The sequence below is a fragment of the Genypterus blacodes genome, unplaced genomic scaffold (assembly GCF_046128005.1).
Source record: "Genypterus blacodes isolate CSIRO-AG114 ecotype Tasmania unplaced genomic scaffold, CSIRO-AGI_Gbla_v1 ptg000112l_1, whole genome shotgun sequence".
NCBI classification, from domain to species: domain Eukaryota; kingdom Metazoa; phylum Chordata; class Actinopteri; order Ophidiiformes; family Ophidiidae; genus Genypterus; species Genypterus blacodes.
In genome coordinates, this window is record NW_027466916.1 from 1,635,295 (window position 1) to 1,657,544 (window position 22,250).

A 22,250-nucleotide genomic window follows, 5' to 3' on the forward strand; every position below is an offset into this window, starting at 1 on the left:
AAGTATGAAAACACAAACATCCACCTAAAGATCACTGGCCTGTCAAAAGCAGGCGTTCCTATGCTTACTTCAGGTACTCCTCGTAAATTTGGAACTTCTAGACGAAGTGAGTTGTCGAGTCCACGTACAGCAGGCCAACATTTTTCTGAAAACGAAAAAACAATACAAGTATATCTGAATTTGATCATAATTACAGAATAAATAGAATAAAATGTGTGAGTGAGGGAAGTTATGTTTACTGAAGTAGTCGAAACTCACAGATTCCCATATTTCCAGGAGCCTCTGAAAGCATCACGAGGTTTTCTCATTTCTCAAAGATGTTTGAGCGGTTAGTCGCTACAAGCTGCGAGCCGATGACCTGAGCTGGACGCATGTGTGTGTATGTGTGAGTGTGCCTGTGTGTGAAAGAGGCTTTACAATGTGAAATTAACAAACCTCATGGAATAACCACAAGATTTTGAAAGGAAAACTACAAAGAAAATCCTCACAGCTGAGCAGACTTGTTGGGATAAACGGAGTTGGCGAATTCGGTACGTTCTCTGCTTTTGAACGCAACTCGGGTTTATTGCTTTATTTTGCCAGAAAGAACGAAAGGTTTGACTTATTGTTCTGCTAAATGTGTGTGTGTGGGGGAGTGTTTTTCTGCAGAATGTGTTGTTAAAGTTTCGTGACATGTTCTAAGATCTGCCTGGACTATTTCACCAGTAAAAAAGATTTGGCGAAGGATTCAGATTGCTCACTTCTCCCCGCTCAGTGTTCACCCAGCAGCAAAACAAGGCTGCAGATGGCGAAAACGACTAAATAACACTCAGATTCATGCAATTTACTTAGGAAACCAGCATAGAGTGCAGAGTGCTGAACATCTGGACTCATGTAAAATGCTATAACACACTTCTCCTCCTCCTTCCCACTTAAACAAATACATTTCTGCATCAGAATTACTTTAAAACTTAGTGGTAATCTATTGTCAACACACAGGGTAGTTTGTTTTGTTCGCATGACTGTACAGGCAGCACATATGAGTGTGTACAGTGAGGGCTATGGCTTGGTGTGCACAGTCAGGTGACAGTAGGAAGTGTGAGTATCACAGTGAAGTCCCAGGCTGTGGCAAGAGTTTCAGTCTGATAAGTGATGTTTGTCTTTGAGAGAAATCACTCTCAGCTGAGTGAACTTTGATCAGCTGCTTTTTTCAGGGAGTGAGATTTTCACGTCATGGCTGATGTGTGAGAAAGAGATGACCTCCATGCTGCAGCTGAATCATTTGCCACTTCCCCTTGTGTTGCATCCGATTCCACCCCTGCGGTGCCTGTGCTTGGCCTCAGCAAGCCTAATTGCTTTTTCAATGGCTGACTCTAAGGAGCGTCCCAGTGAGGGAGAGTGTGGGTTTAAATGAAGGCTGTTCATAGGTCAATGAATTTCCCCACCAGCTGCTTGGGAAGAAAAGCTCCAAATCAATCAGTTACTTGTGAAAAGTCCCATCTTTTGCTTCTGTGACCTCACTTGACCTTTCAGACAATAACGTCTCAACTTGGTTTGAGATAAATGTGGCCTCAGTAGAATGAACTGAGCTCTCTCCCAGGTGGTCCGGGCAGGAACCTGCACCAGTCTGCCCTGGCTCTCACACACTCAGAGCTGGCATGTGTTGGACTTCCGTCTTCACATTGGTATGCTGCAACATACCAAAGCTTTCATAACCGTCTGTAAGCTTTCTGTAACCTTTTCCTCACCCAGCAGATAGATTCAGCTTCTTTTAATGCAACGTTGAGGACAATCGGCCTAAAACTGGATTCCATGTGACTCCTGAGGTTTCAGCTTTTGCAAGTTCCATCTAGCATTACACTTGGAGAGTTAAAGGTCAAGTTTAAAGGAGAGGTGACAGCATTGTGTTTGTTTGGAAGTGGAGAGCGATTTAGCATTCCAGACACCCAGGGGAGGTCAGAGTGTTTCTGCTTCTATGATCTGGACAAGCCCCCACCAAAGCATACCGCTGGCCTGTGAATGCTGGGTAATGCACCTTTAAATTGGCACGCTCCCCTTCTATTTGAAGCCGGGCTCTCTAATTTTAAACCCGCAGCCCTCTCTCTCCTCTCTTGTAAACACTGCAGGACGGTATGGAGGACGACTTGCACTCTTGTTGTTTACCGTTTATCATTGCTAAGAACTGGAAGTCTTCATTTGTCATTAGCCAGCTCAGATGGCTCTTGGCACCGTCCTCACTCTCCAGGTACGCTTCCCTAAATCTGGATTCCGTGTTTTTTACGTCATTTGTGGCTGTTGGTGCCTTTCACCACAGCAGGTAATGATTATTGTGCTATTAGAGCTATTCTGGTGAGGTAGTTGGTGCACCATGTGGGCGATTATCTGCAGTGCCTGTGGGATGGATCACTTATCTCTCAATCGCAGCAGCATGCCCACAGTTGTAGTTACTAAGTGGACTAAAGAGCCTCATAAGAGCATGTATGTGTGTGTGTGAGAGAGGGAGAGATGGCGAGAGAAGTCGGCAGGCAGCTCAGTTCCAGGAGCTGTGGATTTGATTGAGATGAAGAGTGAGCATCTGCGTTTATTGTTTTCCCCAGTGAATGAAAAGCTGTTAGGCTCTTCAGGCCCTTGTGGCGTGGACAAACTGCAGGACTAATGTGGGAAAGAGGGCACACACAGAAGAGGCTGTTTGTCTCTGGGTATTTTCTGGGGTAAGAGGGAAGAGGGAGGTCACGCAAGACAAACAAGGCCCCGGCGCTGTAATAATAAAGACTTTGTGTCTCAGTCAGCCAGAAGGAGCCGGAACTTCTGTCTGCCATCCCAGTTTGGAATTTTATTTGGTGTGAACCTAAACATCCGTCCTGACCGATGGTGAACTAGACAAACCCCCCCCTCACACCGTGTCTGGTTGTAGACATCCCAGAGGGCTTATGTCATACCTCCAGATTCCCCCCCCGGCCTTATTGGGACATAGGATCTATGCAATCTGATGTGACAGAGCTGCGACTGTGAGGGAGGAGGGCAGCGCTGTTTGTGTTTATTCCCAGATCGCATTCCGCACTAAAAGGCAATTTGCTGCAGGAAATGCAAATGAACTTTCCAATTGTTCTTTGATTAGTTTGCCAGTCAGACTCCCACTTCTCACACTATACTTAGATACAGCTGCAGCTCCTTGTGATTTGGTGATCACATGTGGCCGTGTTGAATTGGATTCATTGTGCAGATTATTTGCCGACTCCACAATTACAATCTAAATACAGTCCTTTGATTGACAGCAACCTTCTTATCCAAAGGTAAAGCTGTTTTGGTCAAATACATGTATGATGTGGCTTCCTTCCTGTCTTGTCTGTCTTGTCTGTGCCCTCTGGAACCTCATCCTGGACAGACAGAGAAAGTGCTCTGCTTGGCCAGGAGCAGAAGTCTTGCTTTCCGGTCTGTCCTCTGTGGAGACGTTCACTGGTTTCACTTCTCTCCTGACCCTGAGCGGCTGTCAGAGGTGAAACATGCCCCCAGCCTCCCCCCCCCCCCCCCCAAGGACCTTTGCATTTAACACGTCAGGCCTGAGCTCTTGGTTCAAGGTGTTTGTGTGTGTGTGAGGCGTTTCACACATTTGCAGTGTGGCCTGGTTGTGAATTTCCTCTTTATTTGCATGAGAGCCCCTCTATCTTGGTCAGCGTCTTGCTCTCCTTAATCATCTGTTTGTTGTTTCTCAGGAGGAATGCACGCTGCGGCCACCTGGCCCAGTGTCAAGCCTGACGGACACACAAAGTTCCGCAGCAGTGATCCATCGCAGGTCTTTTTTTTAATAACCATCAGATTGGCTCTGGTAGCATCTGTCCTCTATTAAGGAGCCGGTCGCAGATTCGTACACGGGGAGGTTCAGGCTGCGGTGAAGGCAGTAATCAGCTGTGGGAACCAAATGCTCTCCATTTGTGTGAAATGACTGCTGGGTGATGCACAGGTGGCCATCTGGGCATGAATGTTGGTCTGTATGTGCTGTTTTCTTTAGCATTTTGGAGTTGAGTTGGCTGTGCCCCCTCCCTAAGAAAACAAGGATCCAGGATTGCCATATGTCAGCGAAAGGGAGGTAAAGGTGAATGAGTTACGATGGTTGAAATCTGTCCAGATGTGTTAAAGTAGTTGGTTATAGGGCTGAACCAGGATTGTTTACCTTCTCTACCCAGCGTGCCTTTCACCTCCAGAGGTCCAGACGTCTGTGTCTTCACTCTGAGCCTATGATCTCTATCCACGCTTCTCACCGACCAGGGGAAGATTATCATAGTTTGGGTCGGGTCGTTAAGAGAGGTTAGATCTGAGGTCACCGCAAGTGGGATTATCAGGGGGGGCTTTATGAGTTCAATGTTCACCGGTACAAGTTCAAAGCCCCGCTCCTGTAGGTTACACAAACTGGCCCGCCACTTCAAAATCAATCGGCCGAGCTTTGTGAAAGGCCCGCCGGAGACCTCAGGCTTGAAGAATGTGGTTCTGTGCTGAGGTCTGATGCCGGCAGGTCTTCCAGCGCTCGTTAGCCCGTTTGCTCTCAGCGGCGGAACAAGATCCCCCAGCTCAGTCCAAGTGTGTATGAAGTGTGTATACAAGGCACACAGGGAAGAATAACTATAGCAGAAGTATCAAGTGTGTTCTCAAGATGTTAGAGGCTATTTCCTGCGGGCAACACTTTTTTTTCAAATTGTAAATGTCGCAATAACCTTTGAGACTTCCTTCTTTAAAAATAACTCTACTACTATTTGGGCATTGAAGTCATAAAGGACTTTAAAAGGGGAGAGAAACTTCCTTCTTAGGCTAGTTGAAAGCTCTGGTCAGTGTTCTGGACTCTTTTCATCTGGAATAATATAAATAGTTTCCTGCTGAGGTCCTTGTCTAGTAAACGCCCACCCACCACCACGCTGAAGCCATGATCTTGACATTCTTATCAGCCCTGTGACTTTTCTTTCTTTTCTGTGCATTCCTGCATATCTTGATCTCTTCGGTCCCTCCTGGCCGTAGGCTCGGTTTGACGTGGACTGGCCTGCGCGTCAGCACGGGACAGTGGCCAGCAAATGCTCTCGGAACAATGTCCATCCTAATCCCCGAAGAATTCCTGCTCCTCTGATCTAGCCGGACCAAGTATGCGGCGTTCAAAAGGCCGGAGGCTCGGCAGGAATCACAGGGCTAGGGTTCTCAGACACAGATTCCATGGCCTTTCGCTGTAAGAGGCCAGAGAGGCAGCGATGTGAGAAACTGGCAGCACAGTGGCGTTCAGGTTGTCCTTTGTCTATGGACGCTTCAAGATAAAAGTCAATAGAAGAGTTCAGAAAGTCACAGAGGGTCTTGAATCCCTTCATCCTTCATCCCAGCCAAACAAAGTTGTCTTATAGAGCTTTTTGAGAGATGTATCCTCCCGTTCATTCTGTCAGACCGCAGCCATCCTCTGCTGACGTCATTCTCTCTGTTCTCCCCCTTATACTTGCTTTAGTTTGCCTAAGATAGCAGCTGGTACAAAAACACTTGTATTCCCTCTGCAGTCAGGCTGTTAAACGGGCACCTTTGAGCGAAGCTTCTCCTTTATCTCAACCCCCGGCTTTTACTTCGACTTCCTGCCATGAGCTTGTTAGAACTCGACCTTTTTCAATACTCTTTACCCTTCTTTATGCCTTTAATAGCTATCAACATAATACGGATTGAACTGAATCCCTTGCATGTCCGCTCACGTTACTGTATCTTAGAGTCTTTGTTCGTCATGGTGTCCCACTCCTGCCCTTTCTCTCCTGATTACCATGAGCTCATGTCACACTCTCCCCTCCATGCCCCAACCCTCGCTTCTCTCACTCTCTCTCTCTCTCTATACGACCAAGTGGCGGGCACGAGTTAACCCGAGAGCACTGAACAGTGGAATGAGAAGAATTTCCCTTTTATATAAGACCTGATGAGACGGTGACCGGGCCCGGCTCGTGGAGAGAAAGCCCAGGCACACGTGATGGAGTCATGAAACACAATAAAGAATAGCTTCACGACCCGCCAAGAATGCCAAAGATCAACATCTCTCTGTTGTGTGTGTACTGCAAACCCGCCTATGCAGCACCTGGTCGGGTCTGACATTTTTCTCCATTTGTTTCTCAGCTCCAGGGGCCTGAGTGCCATGCCAGAGGGGTTCCATACTGTCCTCGATCAGGGCCCAATGGGGGAAGGTAAGATCGCTGCAGTTATTTTCATTAAGCGTAATCTCTGCTAAGGTAATTGCTGCTTGTTAAAGGCCCGGTCTTAAAATATCACTAGCTTTAAGTCATTTACTCTCCTCCTGGTATACGTTGTTGCCGAGGGCGCTGTGCTTGATTCCAGGCAGAAATACAGCGGAGGTAAGTGGAAAGTTTTGGAAATGGAAGAACAGAGGAAATCTCCGGGCTTTGGGAGCCGAGAGCTGAGAGCAGTGAATTCCCCTCCTACGGTCCCGGGCTGGCAGAGAGGCTCTTTGTGTGGCTGTGGAGCTCGGCCAGCCCACTTCACACGGCCCAGACCTCTGCGTATTCACACATCAACCCGCAATGGCAGAATGGGAGACAGCTAAGGTGGTCGGTGGAGGAGCCGGTCGTGCTGACCTTGGACGCCGGCGACCACTCTATCAAATTACATATTGTTTCAGTGTCCGTAATCTTCAGGCAGAGTCCGGCACAGTATTGACACAGGGCCTCTTTGTATCTGTCTCCCTCTCAACCTCGCCGCCCCCACGCCTCCTCTGCTCTCCGCTGAACACTTTTTGGCACTGGGCTTCCACTTTGGCGAAAGAATACCAGTGTGTCAATGGTTCCCTTTTTCCTCCCCGCCTGTCCCTTTGGTTCAGCTTTGGCCAGAAGAGGCCTTTAGCTGGGGGGAGGCGTGTGCCGCCCTCGTGAAGATCTGCGTCTCCATTTCCCCCCAAAGGCCACACAGCGCCGACTACGCATTCTCACAGCTCATTTTGTCAGCTCAGGCCTCGTATGAAATCATCCTGGCCTTCCAGAGAGAACACCTACGTGCGGTGGAAAAGTTTTGATCCGGTTCTGAGTTAAAGTGTGACCGGTTTGGCTTGGTTGTTGCGGGTGGATGGGTGGACGGGTGGACGGATGGGTGGGTGGTAATTTAGGGCCACACCAGCTGGGAATGCTGTAGATGTGTGAAGTGATGATTGGTTTTGGTTTAGAGGGAGGAGGAATGCACATGTTCACAGTGAGTCTTCAGCTGGTCAACGTAAACACAGACGGCTCAAACAGTCGTGAACCGCAGATGGACTGTTGGAATAAGGACGACACCAATCAGTCGAATCCTGCAGAAAGGAGAGTTTGTAGATTCCACAATGTACCCAGCTGTTTTCATTTAGATTCTACTTTGCTTACAGAAATAACTGTATTTTTACCCCCAAATAACACAGAAACTGCATAATCAGATCTCTCTCTGCATAACTTCACGTTTATGTAACACACATGTAGGTTGTGCGATTGTAAATCAATTTTCTGCAGTGTGTAACTCACCAGTTTACTCAGAATCCCCTTAAGCACTGTGAAGATGCATTTCCTCACCTGGCGTTCCTCTACAATCCTAGTCTTCCATCCCCTCCTGTTCAAAATCCAGTATAACTTTCACAACAGCCTACTGTAAGTACTTTGAAATTCGATGAAGGTCGTGAATTAACAGGACTATGATGTGTTGTGACTTATATTTCTGTATCTCCCAAGCTGGCGTACGCATCAGCAAACCTAATGCAGCGTGAAGCAATTCTCTCAAAGATAAGGGTTCCCTCTGACCTACTTAACCCCCTGCAGGAATGTAGCTGTGTGTGCAGAATATACAGCTTTAAAGGGCTTCTGGGGGACGGATGGATCCGCTGCATTCACTGCAGCTTTTCCAGACCAGTGGACATAGAGATGTGGACATAGAAAGATGATGGCAGGCATGGCTGCGTCTCTGAGTGGGCTTGTTATTAGAGCTCCTAGACTGGAACTCTTTCTCTGCTTAATTGTCTGTAACCTTAATCTCAGGCAGCCTCAGGTGATTCTGAAGCAGCTCCTGTTCAACTTTAAAGTCTTCAACTCATAAACATCCAACGGCTATGGCAGCTTGTTCCATATATTCAAACCTGCCATAGTGGTGTCGTAGATGTTCAGGCAAATCCTTCCACACAGAGCAGAAGTCTTGTTGTGTCGGCGCTCCTGCTGCCCCACATTCACTGTATTTCATTTCATTGTTTGGTCCGGATTCCCGCACTCTCCACAGGAACATTTGATTTCAATGTAAATGATTTTAGTGCCTTCTACAATAGCATTCCTCCTGTAGAGCTCTTCCGGTGGATTACCCACATTAGTTCCAGGCTCTCTGCTCTGGCTCATCCTGTTACATGGCCTCTTAGAAACCCAGTTGGATATTTGAAAGACTTTATCTGCTTCCTCTGTAACACTTACAGAACACGTCATATTCCTGTAACTATTAGAACCTGGCAGATAAACACTACAGATGTGGCTGTGGACCCCAGTGGAGGCCCGGTTGTACCACTTTCAAGGCACTTTCCTGCATTTTGGAGCATCTTGGCTTAATGCTGTTAGGCGAGTAAACAAACAAACAAAGCAGCAGCTTCATGGGAGGTAAATGGATTGATCCTGGCTGACCTTCTCCCCTGCACACTTCACACAGCTGTCTGACCACCAGCCTGTGTGGACTCTGAGGCTCTAACAGGACAACAGGTTTGGTTGTAGACCGACAAACGGGTGGTAAAGTTTACAAAGCGCTCACACCTCAGGCCTCCCTCAGCCCCAGATGGCCTGTGTTGTCCGAGAGGAAATGGGACTTTGAATAGATCCAGTGTGTGTGTGCTGTGTGCCTGGAGAGAGGAGGACGGGGGAGGTGTTGATGGAAGAGCTTCCTCTATGTTGATCATCATGCCTATGCACTGAGGTCAGCTGGCACAGCTTGATCCTTTCGGGGCAAAGGGGAGGTTTACAGGACTCAATCTAATCTTTTGTGGGAGTTTTGTCTGTTTGCTTGTACAAACTGTCTGAAATCTCCTAATCAGTACATTTACATAAATGCTGAATCCTCAATGCTACTGATGGAACGTCTGAGAACAGACACAGATTATGCAATTGTGAATTAGTTGATTCATACTGCTACATTACATTACGATCATTTGGCAGACGCTTTTATCCAAAGCGACTTACATTACATTACCACCCTTCGCAGAGGGGGGAGCAATTGAGGGTTCGGTGCCTCGCTCAGGGGCACCTCGGCAGGGGCTTGAACCGGCGACCCTCCGGTTCCCAAGCGGAAGCACTACCCTCTGAGCCACTGCCTCCCTGCTACTATGTAACACCTAATGTGGAGAACAGTGGAGTACAGCAGAATCACAATGTTTCTCACATTTCCATCATGAGGTCAGTTTGTGTTTGACTCAAGTATTTTCATTAAGATATTGAGCTTAGCTACTCTGAGTGAATGAGTGACGTGTGTAGATTGTGCCAAGTAGTTTCACTCTGAGCAGGAACAGAATCCCCTGAAAACTTCCCAGCAGCATAGTTTGACCTTGACTCTCGGTGTGGAATGCAGGTCCAGCGTGTGTTTACTCAGCCCGTGTTGTCTGCTGCGGCTTTATTTACCGACCTTCAGGTAAATTATTAACGCAGCATTGAAAGCTGCCTGTTTTTGCAAAAGGGAGGCCAAAAGGTTTAAAATAAAAAGTGTCGGAATTCCATGTTAATCTGCGGACAAGGGATAAGGAATCAATCCAGACCATTGGTCTCGGTGTCAAATCACCAGTGTTCTGACTCATGCTGCTTGATAATGGTCTGTGAGGACTGGAGGCCTAATCCTCTGAGGCCTGTGTGCTGCTGTGCCTCCTGCCCTCCTCAGGGGCGGACATTCACCGTTGCCAGGTGGGGAGGAGTTTTTTCCCAAGGGGATCAGTTCAAGCTTACCTCCAACCTCCTTCCAGCAGTCACCGGGGGAGGAGTGGCGAGGCGGAGGTTGTGGTGGGGTGTTGAAGCAGGAAGTTCAACAAGGATCTGGAGGGCGGAAGGTTTTATTATGATGGAGTACAAAACACGATTCCCCCTTTGTCCCTAAGAAAAACCCTTGGCTCTGAAACTGAAATGAGCCGATCTGATCCGTTTGGTTCTTTCCCTTTGCTTGTGAGGGATTGTACTAATCAGCCAATTAGAAAGTAGAGCTTGTCAGCTTGTTACACACTTTGATGTGGGAGGTGGAAGTTCTCTTAATGGCCAGTGGGAATGAGCAGGGCTGCACAGTTAAAAGGGAAACGGATGGAAAGCTGACAGGAATGTTCTTGTTCCCATCATGTCGTCAGTAGAGTTGAGAGTGTGCCGTAAGGAGAAGTTGTAAACTTCCCTGGCAACACCTCTCTTGGTTCAGACGCGTCGCAGATGATTGGCACTAATAACCAAATGTACCCTAAGGGATTAAAAATGAGGTATGACGCAAACATCTTCAGGCAGCGCCGCCAAGAGAGTGCGAGGAACTCAAGACGGCTGTTGATCTTAGCAAGTAACTCAGCGCGGGGAAATGGAGCAGCGGATTACAATATTTCACATTTCTTTTGTTAGTGTGTCTCAGCACATTTGGTGTCTGGTGGTGTAATATCACAAGGTGTCTCCAGATGTGATTCATTGTTCGCTGTGTTCAGATGCGTTTGCTTTTGATCCATGAGTCAGAGTGAATCAGGCAGGAGTGTTCCAGGTTACTTACACAGCAGGCGAGGGCTTGTTCTAGTCTGGGATGTTCTGTTCTGTTCTGTCACTCTTACACTCAATGTTTCGGATGTGCGCTCAGGAAAAAGGTTCACACCGACACCAATCACAGACTCACAAATACAGGCAAAGTGTGTTTACATACATGTTAACGACCATTATGCTCCGACAGAGGAATGTAAACACAGCAATTAGATTGAAATTGGGATAAATAGACGCAGGCTTGGTCTCTATAATAGGCCCAGATAACTGTCTGTGATTTACAAATGGGTTTAGTGAAGCAAGTAAACAATCTATGACGTAAGCTAGGAGTGATAGTGTTTCTGAATGGCTCCTGTTTAATGAAGGAAACATGGAAAGTATGGAGGAAGCTGGGAAGTATATTCAAAATAGATGTTACTGTTACTGTTGTAGCCCTGAAACATGTGTGTTTCATGAATTTTCTGTGTGTGTTCATGTTTGTCTCAGGTAGCAGGGAGGGAGAGAAAGTCCTCTCCCCATGCTAAGCACCACTGTGTCCCTAGGATGGGAGTTTGCATGGTGGACGTGGATATTAGCTGTTTTGGTTGTTGGTTTGCCCTCATTTGGTTTGAAACCCAAAGACCTCGGGCCAGGCAGGGCGGCACAGACGAAGTAAACACAAGAAACAAGGGAAAAAGGATGTTTGTGACAGGCAGAACCCTTAAACACACCTTAGGTAGAGTCATAAAGGTGTGTCCACTGAGAGGACGGCCCCTCTTTACTGCTGCGGTGATCTCATCATAGCTAAAGTCTGATCCCAGAAGAAGGAGGGAGTTGATTAAGAACTCATCCCAGAATCTTTCACCTTTTGTTTTCTCTTCGGTTGGGCGGATGAACGGGCGACCTTAAAGGTACGCAGAGACATTAAAGCATTACATCATTGATTTACCTTCTCACACGCTGTAGCTTTTGGTCTTGCCAGTTTGCATGATGCTTGTTCGGAACCTGCACCTTCATCTTCTGACTGACATTGTTATTGACTTTGTTTAGTTTATTTCTTAACACTTAAACACAAGTAGACGCATGTAAAGTCATGTATCTTGTGATTTTGATGCTTCCTGTTCTGATGAGTTGTTATTCATCCACACACAGATTGGTCAGCTGTTATCCATACTAGGGAAAGTTGTTCCTGCACATTGTTTGCATGATTATCTGCATAGAGGCTGATTTGCGTGTGGCGATGAGAGAACGCGACGGGCTTCATCACAGCGTGTCGCTACTGACGTCATAGTAACACTACGCGCTGTGTCTGATGCCCCGGGAGACGGATGGGAATGTTTGGCCGGGAAATGAGAGGAATTTCTGATAAATGTGAGATCAGGTAGAGCCACTGCGACTCTTTCTTTCATGTTTGCGGTGGAGCATGTAAGAAGGGTTTGTGTTTACGTCAGGGGGTTTCTGTTCAAGGGAATTCTTTGTGTCTCTGACTGAAACTGCTGTCTGGAGCCTTTTAGTAAAGTTAATAACCAGGTGCTGCCGTATTCATTTCAGCTTCTCCGCTCGCCTCTTAGTTCCTGCCTGTCACTCATACCGATGATGTCACAGGGGGATGAGTTGATGAAGCGTCTGCGTGGTCGCTGTCTGATAAGCTGACTGTAGACTTTAGGTTATGAGTCATGGATCCTCTCTGGTGAATGAATGTCCTGTCTGCTCTGAACTCCACCTTCCTCCTGTGAGCGTAGAGACCGAGGCGTTCAGGCTACATCACCTGCTCCATGCATCACACTGATCTGTGTTTCACCACTCAGGGGCCTCCAGCTGGAATCTCATAAATTGCCTGGTCTGACAGTATTTTCTTTGGCTGCTCGCAAAGCGTTTAGAACAAGAACGCGTGCGTCTGCCAAAGGAGAATAAGCGTAGACAACGTTTGTCTTGTTGGAATCCTATGCTTGTCTAAAGAGGAAGACAATGCTACAGTTATGAGGAGTTTAATTGCTTTAGTATCATTAGGAAGTCATTTTTAAACTTTATCTGGGTGTCTGGATATCATGGGGGAAATATGTTGGATTTACGGAAGCAACCAAAGAAAGGAAAGAGTAGAAGAAGAAGCAGGGAACGTCAGGCTTGTAACACTAACAAACCCTTTGTCTGTAAACATGAACGGCGGCTTCAGAGGCTGCAAAGTGGAATCCAAAGAATTACAATGAGGGGTTGTGAGTCTTTTTTTAAACAGAATTCCAACCATTTCTTTCCTGTAGCAACATCAGTGACCTCTTCACACGTAAGCAGCCGAGCAGCTTCAATCCCATAAACATCACAAAGTCACTACACACTCACTAGGGGGCTGGACTTTGGGAAGCTGCTGGTATGGAGGTTAATGGGATGTTTGGAATACTACACTATCTCCTGGCCTTGGCTGGGTTAATGGTTACCTCTGAGTGTTAACCGCTGAAACAAAGGAGAGTGTGAGGTGTGTGTATGTGTGTGAGGAGCTGGAATAGATATTTAGCTGGGGATCATGGGTGGTGAAGAAGGAAACGGCCTAAGTTTGTACATCGATACAAATCTACTTGCGCAATGTTCTTCCTGCCTGTGGAGATGACTTCATGACTTCATGTGCAGTGTGTAGCTGGAGCACACGTGACCTGTGGGAACGTCTTACAGCTTTCCTCTGTCTGTCTACACGAGGCACGTTGCTGTAAATGAACTCCAAACAAACGTGAGCCACTGGCCATCTCCTCTTCTGTAGCTCCTCTTCTGTATCTCCTCTTCTGTATCTCCTCTTCTGTATCTCCTCTTCTGTATCTCCTCTTCTGTATCTCCTCTTCTGTATCTCCTCTTCTGTAGCTCCTCTTCTGTAGCTCCTCTTCTGTATCTCCTCTTCTGTATCTCCTCTTCTGTAGCTCCTCTTCTGTATCTCCTCTTCTGTAGCTCCTCTTCTGTAGCTCCTCTTCTGTATCTCCTCTTCTGTATCTCCTCTTCTGTATCTCCTCTTCTGTATCTCCTCTTCTGTATCTCCTCTTCTGTAGCTCCTCTTCTGTAGCTCCTCTTCTGTATCTCCTCTTCTGTATCTCCTCTTCTGTAGCTCCTCTTCTGTATCTCCTCTTCTGTAGCTCCTCTTCTGTAGCTCCTCTTCTGTATCTCCTCTTCTGTAGCTCCTCTTCTGTATCTCCTCTTCTGTAGCTCCTCTTCTGTAGCTCCTCTTCTGTATCTCCTCTTCTGTATCTCCTCTTCTGTAGCTCCTCTTCTGTATCTCCTCTTCTGTATCTCCTCTTCTGTATCTCCTCTGGTGCCGCTGTTGTGTCTTTCTGCAGCCATGATTCCCCTCCATGATATACAGGATCTCAGCTGTTGCCATGGCGTTTTGCTCAGCGGCTCTCTTCTGATCTGAAGTTTTAAACCATCTGCCATTTAAAGGAACATTCATCACTTTATTTGGAACTCAAAGGTATTTGCGTTTGTCATGTTTAACTGCTTTAACTGATCTTTGGAAAACGGAAGGATTTCTTTCTAAACTATGCTCACTGAACTGGAGCTTCTCCTTTTATAGGCCGACCGCTCCGTTGCCAACAAGTGGTTGGCAGTAGCCGTAACACTGCGTTTCCCACCAATAACTGCTGCGATAACAAAGTTGGTGCTCAGCTTATCTCAGACATTTCTTCCATCAGCAGCAGCAGCAGCTTTTGTTTGGGTGCACAGAAGCATCAACTCATGCTTAATGTGACGGTTTGCAGTCACCCACTTTTGGAGCCTCGGTGGCAGAGTGAAGGGCAGAGCATCGCCACTGTGGCTGCAGATCTCACAGGGATCAGTGATATGTGTTTGCTGAATAGATGCTGTGGCATGACTAGGCCCTTGCTGCAACAGGACTGATCTTTTAATGAATGCACATCAATTAAAGAATCACTTGAGTAGTCAGAGTTCCTGTCTGAGTCTGTGTCAGGAGCTGCAGGCAGACAGGAAACCCTTTTGCATCTCATGTTCCTCTACCTTTTCTACAGGCGCTGCACGTCTCGTCTCAGCCCGCCGTGTGGACTGGGTCATTTTCATTCCTTTGCATGTCCTGTTTCAACAAAGCCCCAGCTGCTCACTGGCTCTGCTCTCCTCTCTGTGGTTATCAGCTGCAGATAATGTGCCGTGTCTGCTGGGGCGAGAGTGCAGCTGGTGGGAGAGTGAAGTGTGTGTGTGTGTGCTCTCATGTCTTAACATAAGGCAGATAGTGTTCTGACATTAGCGTCACTGACTCTTGTGTACAGTACAGTCAGCTTGTCTTCCTCTGCAGCTCTGGTTATGCAGGGAGGGACTCCAGCCAGGTTTGGGTGCTGAAGCATTAACCAGATGAGAGGAAACTGGGCGAACTCTGTGTTGGTTTTGGGGCTGGACTTGGTCTTGGTCTTGGTCTTGATCGTTCCGTTCCTCCCCCTTTGCTTTGGCTCGGCTGCCACTGCTTTATTATGCGGGGATGTTAGGGAGGGAGGAAGGAGGAAGGGAGGTTCAGTTGCTGGACACGGCACAAAAACCAATACTAGAGATAGAAAGCCGGCAACGGAAGCAGATGCCTCAGTAATTCACAGTGAGAGTAATGGCTCGCCGCTGAACTCCCTCACACATCAGGCCTGTCATTTATCCCACTGCCTCCCTGTGGCGGTCGGCCTCTGCCTGCCAGGCGAGGCGTCACGTGGGAGCCGTGTTCAGACCGAGGCTCAAGCAGCGCGGCCTGTGAGAGGATCTCATGAGCTCAGCGCTGACTCATGGAAAGTGTGTACGTGTGCGTTAATAAATAAACCAAACAGCATTTTGATTTGTCGTGTGACTTCCATCATCTGACCGTCAGTCACACACTCGTCTGTGTGTGTGTGTGTTGCAGCGAGCGTGGGCACTGCACATGTGCTGGCCCAGGATCAATCATTGATAGTATTTTCCAGGCCGAACAGTAAACTGCTGTGTGTTCTGTTGTAAAGTTGCAGCAGGGAGGAGAGGAGGAGGAGGTTCCTCTGCACGTGAGCTTCATGCCTCTTCCAAGGAGGATATGTTTCCAACTGCATCAAGTGGTGTGTGTGTTTGTTTGTTTGTTAGCAGGCTTAGGGGGAGAAGTTTGAACCGATTGTCTTCAAATGTTTCACCATGCAGCAATCTAACAGGCACATGGATCCGATGATGGACGATCAACACTAACGGCTGTAATTTGGTCTGGATATGGATCGGATCGTTTCCTCCTTTCCTCTCTCTACCCCAGCCAAAGTCCCTTTCTCAGCGAGGCTCATCTGAGAGTGAAACTTGTCCACACTGGTTTAACTGCGCTTGTTCCAAACTCATGACATCAACCACATCTGTGTGCTATCAGCGGCGTATTCTGCTCTCAATCCCCTCTCCGCACTTTCCCTCACTTTACTGTTTTGCCTAATGATGGTGATTCCCGTTTATTAGACTGAAGTCAAATCATACAGCTAAGCTCCGTGTCTCTCAGTTCCTCTCCTAAATGGTTTTGACCCCTCTGGCCCCTGTATGAGAGGAAACGGAGCGTTGTGCACAGTGGCTGTCGCTCTGCTCGTTCTCATGCTTGGCTATGATGACTTCATATATTTGGAAATCGTTTGAGAGGAAAATTCCCCATCTGGGCAGGAAGGAGGTGAAACTGAATATGGATTCCATTTCTCTTCAATTCAAACGCACCTCGGTAAAGACGTATAAACAAACGCTCCCCGCTCCCCTTCCCCTTTTTTTTCCTCATCAGTTTCCCGCTCCGTGTTTTTCCAAGGTTCAGCCTTCAGCCGTCAGGAGAGAAGGAGGAAATGGCCGGGGTTTCCACGGAATACGCGGTGTTGTAATTAGGCTGTGTCAGTAATGATTTGAGCGAGGCTCTTTACTGTAAACCACTCCTCTGTGTCTCCGTCTGGGAATAGAGACACGGCACTTTGGCTCTTATTGATTTCTGGACAGAAGTCTGCTCAGTGTAGCTCAAATGTCTGGAGGATTGTTTTAATTTGAAACGGTTCCTAGACATCATGTTAATGCAAAGACACTCCTGCTTTTATTAGGACTGTGGTTAGAGTAAGAAGATCTCCTGTTGGCTGCTGTTCACATTAGAGAATAATTCATATTTCTCCTAAACACGTGCAGGATAAGTTAAGAATTATACAAGAAAAACATTTCAGCAGCTTTGGAATTTTGAAATGAAGCAAAGTGCACATTCCTTGGCAACATAAAATTCAAAATAGACCAAATTTATACCAATAAATATGATTTCAGTAAGGCTTTAAGGTTTCTCCTCTGTTTCAATAGTTGCTGTCTATTCTATGTTTATGAAATCCTGACCCTTCTGCTTTTGTTCCCCTCACCTGTGACAGAATCTCCTCAGCTGAGCTCGGCCCTCTCCTCCAGCGAACATGACCACACAGGCCCTGACTCGGGTCCAGACTGTGACAGCCGCCTCAGCGTGGAGCCGCTGGACGGGGACGGCGAGCGCCCAGTGAGCCTGGTGTCCACTCTGTCCTCCGGCTCCTCCCGTGACAGCCACAGCCTGTTTGGCAGCACGGTGACCCTCCCCTCCTCCAGCACGCCGCCCATACACAGCGAGGAGGACATAGACTTGGAGCTGAGCCCGGCCGAGGGCACCACAGTGCAGCCGGGCGGGCAGAGTCCCGACTTTGGGGTCTCTAAGGACTGTTGGCAGGATCAGCTGGAGCCCAACATGGTGAGCCGCCAGTGGAACAACAACACGGCCGCCTTCAGCAGGAAGGGGAGCGGTGGGATACCGCACACGCCCACCTCGCCTGTCGTCACCGAGGCCATGGCGCCCAACCCAAAGCTCACCTACGTGGACCGTGTCGTCATGGAGATCATAGAGACGGAGCGCATGTACGTGAAGGACCTGCGCAGCATTGTGGAGGTGAGCGGACGAGTCACATGACCGCAGACACACTCAAGAGAAGGAGAACATGTTTGTATGTGCAGATGAATGTAAAGCTATGACGTCATGTCTGCTGCAGCTCTTTGGGTGTGACTGAGTGAATTTGGCCAACAACATTTGGACCCGAGGCCTCTGTAAGGCAAGCGTCTCCTATGTTCCCAGCAGATGTTGGTGGCCTCAGAGGAGTTTGATGCATGGATCTGTTCTGATCTCTAAACACATCAGCTCCTCTGCCATCTGGCTCTTGTGTAGGTTGTTTATAGTTTTCTAGCTTATTCAGATCAAGGCAGCGGAGTAGTTTCAGATCTGGCCGTAGTCGTGTTTATAAACCGTTCTGTATATTTACAGTGCAGGGAAAGTTTGCAGCTTGTAGCCTGAGATGTGCGGCTGCTGCTCCGGCTGCAGATCAAACCCAGGGTCCCATCAGATCTGGGACACAGTGCAGGTCTTTCATGGCTGAGATCTGCGGCTGGGTGATCAGAGTGAGTGATAGCAGCTAAACTCCACCTTTATCTCTGAGCTGTGAAGCAGAGAGAGAAGAAGGCCGCGGGAAGATTCCACCACTCAACACAGCACTTATCTCTTATCGCATTTTCCACCTTTTGTGGTCTGGAAACGACTTCCAGACAGATGGACGGCCCCTCTGCTCCTTCATCTGCTCCACTATCTGCTCCTTCATCTGCTCCTTCATCTGCTCCGGCCCGGGGCAGAAACAGGAGCCTGATGCTAATGTCTTTAACACACGACCAGCACTGACACACACTCTCTCCTCACCTCGTCTCTGTGTGACTGACTGACTGCTGCCGTCTGGACCTCTGCCCACTTGCACCCGACACACACATCCAGGACTTCCTCAGAACTTCTAACTGTTTCAGCAGGAGGACTAACAGCCCCGTCTGGGTCTGGGTCTGGTGGTACAGTTCCTGCCCCCCCCCCAGCCTGTGCCTGAGCTCTCCGTTCCTCTCTGCCAACACAAACATCTCCATTTTTACACCAGCAAAGAGAAATAACACAGATAAAAAGAAAATAAAAGTGTTTTTCCTCCGTCGTCGTGGGAACAGATGAACACATTATTCTCCCGTGAACAGAATATCTTACTTGCGATCTCATCTAATTGATCCCATGCAGCTCATGTTATTCTCACACCACCACGCCTTCAATCTGACAGAGATGTGTGAAGCTCCATCAGTTTGGCATTGTCGTCTTTAGCAAACTACAGTGTTGTCTTCCACTTTACGGCGTGTTGACCCCAGGAGCAGCTGGGGGAGCCTTCAGAACTGTGACATCATCTGATCTCAGCTGTGTGTGTGTGTGTGTGTGTGTGTGTGTGTGTGTGTGTGTGTGTGTGTGTGTGTGTGTGTGTGTGTGTGTGTGTGTGTGTGTGTGTGTGTGTGTGTGTGTGTGTGTGTGTGTGTGTGTGTGTGTGTGTGTGTGTGTGTGTGTGTGTACATCGACCTGCAGTCCTGAACCTGAACACGCCCACAATAATCATACTTGACATTGTTGAAGCAGGAATGCGGTTGGAGCTGTTTGGGTCCAAAAAGAGCAGCATAAACAAGGAAACAGCAAAGACTCCAGTTTGGTTCTTGTTTGCATGCGGCCACAGTGACTCTGCTTGTGTCTCTATCAGCTTAGATCTCTCAGCTGCTGTCACGTGAGATAGCAAACAGTGTGAAAGTGAGGTCAGCCAACGCCTGCAGAGTGACATGATGATGATTCTGTCCTTTACTAGAGGCCACATACCTCCGCCAAGGATGAGTAGTCCTCCCAATTATGAGGCCCCTCCCCCATCACAGTTCCAAAGTTAATGATCCAAATGCCAAAGCACTGATTGGAGCAGAACCAATCAGACTGACTGGTACCGGCATGTGATGGGGACTTGACTGGATCGTGTCCATGTGAGATATCCTGTTCAAAAACAAACAGACAAACACGGCGGAGCTCCCAGCTGGAGGAGCTGGTGGAGGTAATGACGGCCTGTGGATGTGTGTGTGGTTATCTGTGTGTCTATCTGGAGGATCCGTTCTGGACCACACTGTTGGGAGGACTGGGTGTGTGTGTGTGTGTGCAGCTTGTTTACTGTCCCTACTCTTTATTTAGTCTCTTCTTGTGTGCGGCTTTGTTTCTCATCTCCTCTGGTTGGTTGGTTTGTTTGTGCAGCACTTGAGAGTGTAATTGGGCAAAGGAGTGGACTGGCTCAGATACATTTTTCAGTTATTTTGGTTCACCTCAAGAGGCCCCGGGGGGAGCTGGGTCCCGGGAGGGGTACAGACATGAAAGACCTTACTGGTCTGGGTGCAGCAGGACCTCTCTCAGACGCTCAGACTGGTGCACAGTCAAGGGAACAAAGCCTTAAAAGGACTCTGAAAGATTGCTTCGCTAACATGGAAATACTCTGGAAATAGTTGAAATGTTGATAAATCAGTGAAACCTTAGCGCTGCATATTACATAAAACCTCAGACGCTGCGTTGGACGTATGGTGATTTGTAGTGAGAACAAGTAAATCAGCAGACAAACCTAAAAGCCTCATGCATCTTCAGAGACTTGCTCCCTCTGCTGGTGTAAATGTAGCAGTGCAGGTGTGAGAGCAGAGCTAACGCATGACACCAACATACTGAGGTCAGGCTCCTGTGTCTGCTTCTTCAGGACTACCTGGCTCACATCATCGATAGGGGGAACCTTCCCATCAGGCCGGAGCAGGTGTGCGCCCTGTTTGGAAACATAGAGGACATCTACGAGTTCAACAGGTGAGTAAGAACACAAACACACACTGATCAACACTCATCACACTGCGGGGTGTGCGAGGAACGCTTTGACACAATCATACTGGAATCCAGGGTTGTGTAAGATGAGCCTCTAGTTTCATAATGGAGTGTGTGATGGATGTTTGGAGTGTGGGGGCCGTGAGATTGATGACGGTTTCTTTCATTAGAGTGCAGTGAGAAACAATGGAGGAAAATATTTAGCCCCCTTAAAGTCGTGGAAATGGGAAATGGTTTGCTTTACATGTAATCATGTTATGTTAGCGTGTCCTGGTTGGTGACCGCGCTGGTTGCCAAAACACACTGTAACATTCCTCCCACAGTACGGTTCCTCCCATGTAATGCCAAGGACGACGTCCCAGCCCTTCACTCCAAATATGGAAAACACAGCTTCTCTGATTTTCTAATGAGATCTGTAACATCTGAAGTCATTTTGAAACATTTGTGCATGTAAAGGATTTCCCTCTTGTCCCAGGATTGGACACACACACACACACACACACAGACACAGTGTGTGTTTCATAGCTTTGTTTTAGATGGGGTTATTGTATTTCCAGTGAGCAGGTTCCATTTATCTATTCAATATTGGAACACAGTTGTGCCAATCAGCAGGAGGCTGCTTGGGGGGAAAGCAGATAAGTGAGGCGAGGGAGAGATGAGGCTGAGAAACACATGATCACTTTACACACCGTTCCAGGGTTTGTCGGTACAAAGGGTGCACACACACACACACACACACACACACACACACACACAGGACCAAACGTACAGTGCTGTTATTCAAACCTTTAGCTGCCTCTCGTTCCTCTGAGAGTCAATAAACTCACAGGAAATATTCTTTATTACACTTCACTCTTGCTCAACCTGAAATATTACTCTCAAAGTAATCGTGCCTGCGTGGACAAATATTGACTTAACAACGGCTTTACCAAGACTTTATAAGGGGTTTGACACGTTTACTTCTTATCGCTCAGTCAAACTAAAGAGCTTTTGATCCAAGTCATGGAATGTGGTGCAGTGTTGGATCCTTCCAGGTCTGTCTGGTGTGTGAGCGCTGATGAATGAGGATATAAAGAACATTTACACTGGAAAAGTAACACAAATAAGTCCGATAACATATTCAGGTCAGATGCTGTGATGATGGATGCTGCTGTCCCATAATGCAATGCAAAAAGCAAACACACAGGTGGAACTAATCAACACTGGCAAGGCTTTGTTGAGATTGGCAGTTGCTTTACAAAGTCACAGTTTGATTGAAATCTGTCTGCAAATCATTTTCTGTGAGTATAAAACACTGCAGCATGTTCATTTGCCTCAAAGAAAAACAATTATAATCTGTCTGTATGAATCTATGGATGTGTGCAGGAAGTATTCAGTGTGTTAGTGAACAGATGAGGACTCAGGGTTGTTTAACAGTGGCTGTGCTGCCCTCTAGTGGCGGCTTGCTTAACAAGGCTCAAATCTGTTCTTTCCTTCCAGGGCACAAATGGAAGCCAGAACCAAAACCAAACATAATTAGTGCTCTTAACCACACCTCATTATCTATTCAGTATTTTCTTCTTTACTTGCTTTGAGTTTGACTTTTATGTTCGGCTCCCTCGCCACACAGCAGGCAGCTTCCCCCTCTCTGATCTTTTAACCCTTTGTCTCTGTCCTCCTGCTTTGCGTCTCAGTGAGCTCCTGCAGTCGTTGGACATGTGTGACAGCGACCCTGTGGCCATCGCCCGGTGCTTTGTGGACAAGGTGGGTGGACGCATCTCCTGATTAATGGCACCGCCCGCTGCTGCAGGAAGTAAACAGCATTGATCTGTGTGTGTGTGTGTCTGCCTCTCTGTCTCCCCAGAGTGAAGACTTTGAGATCTACACCCAGTACTGCACAAACTACCCCAAGTAAGCAGCCAGACACTTCT

The 22,250-nt window shown here is 47.6% G+C and overlaps 1 protein-coding gene across 3 annotated transcripts in view; it reads left to right on the forward strand.

The window, feature by feature from the left end:
• Positions 1–332: 332 nt before the first annotated feature.
• LOC143009580 (pleckstrin homology domain-containing family G member 3-like) overlaps positions 333–22,250 on the forward strand; it is a 30,821-nt gene continuing 8,903 nt past the window's right edge. For 2 of the 3 annotated variants that reach the window (XM_076161609.1, XM_076161610.1), the window contains exons 1-6: positions 333–530; positions 6,100–6,167; positions 17,015–17,556; positions 20,225–20,325; positions 22,014–22,083; positions 22,184–22,230. In XM_076161609.1, the coding sequence (XP_076017724.1) occupies positions 6,119–6,167; positions 17,015–17,556; positions 20,225–20,325; positions 22,014–22,083; positions 22,184–22,230 (809 nt within the window). In that variant the 5' untranslated portion in view covers positions 333–530; positions 6,100–6,118. The remainder of the gene's footprint in view (positions 531–6,099; positions 6,168–17,014; positions 17,557–20,224; positions 20,326–22,013; positions 22,084–22,183; positions 22,231–22,250) is intronic. The other variant, XM_076161611.1, reaches the window with a different exon arrangement.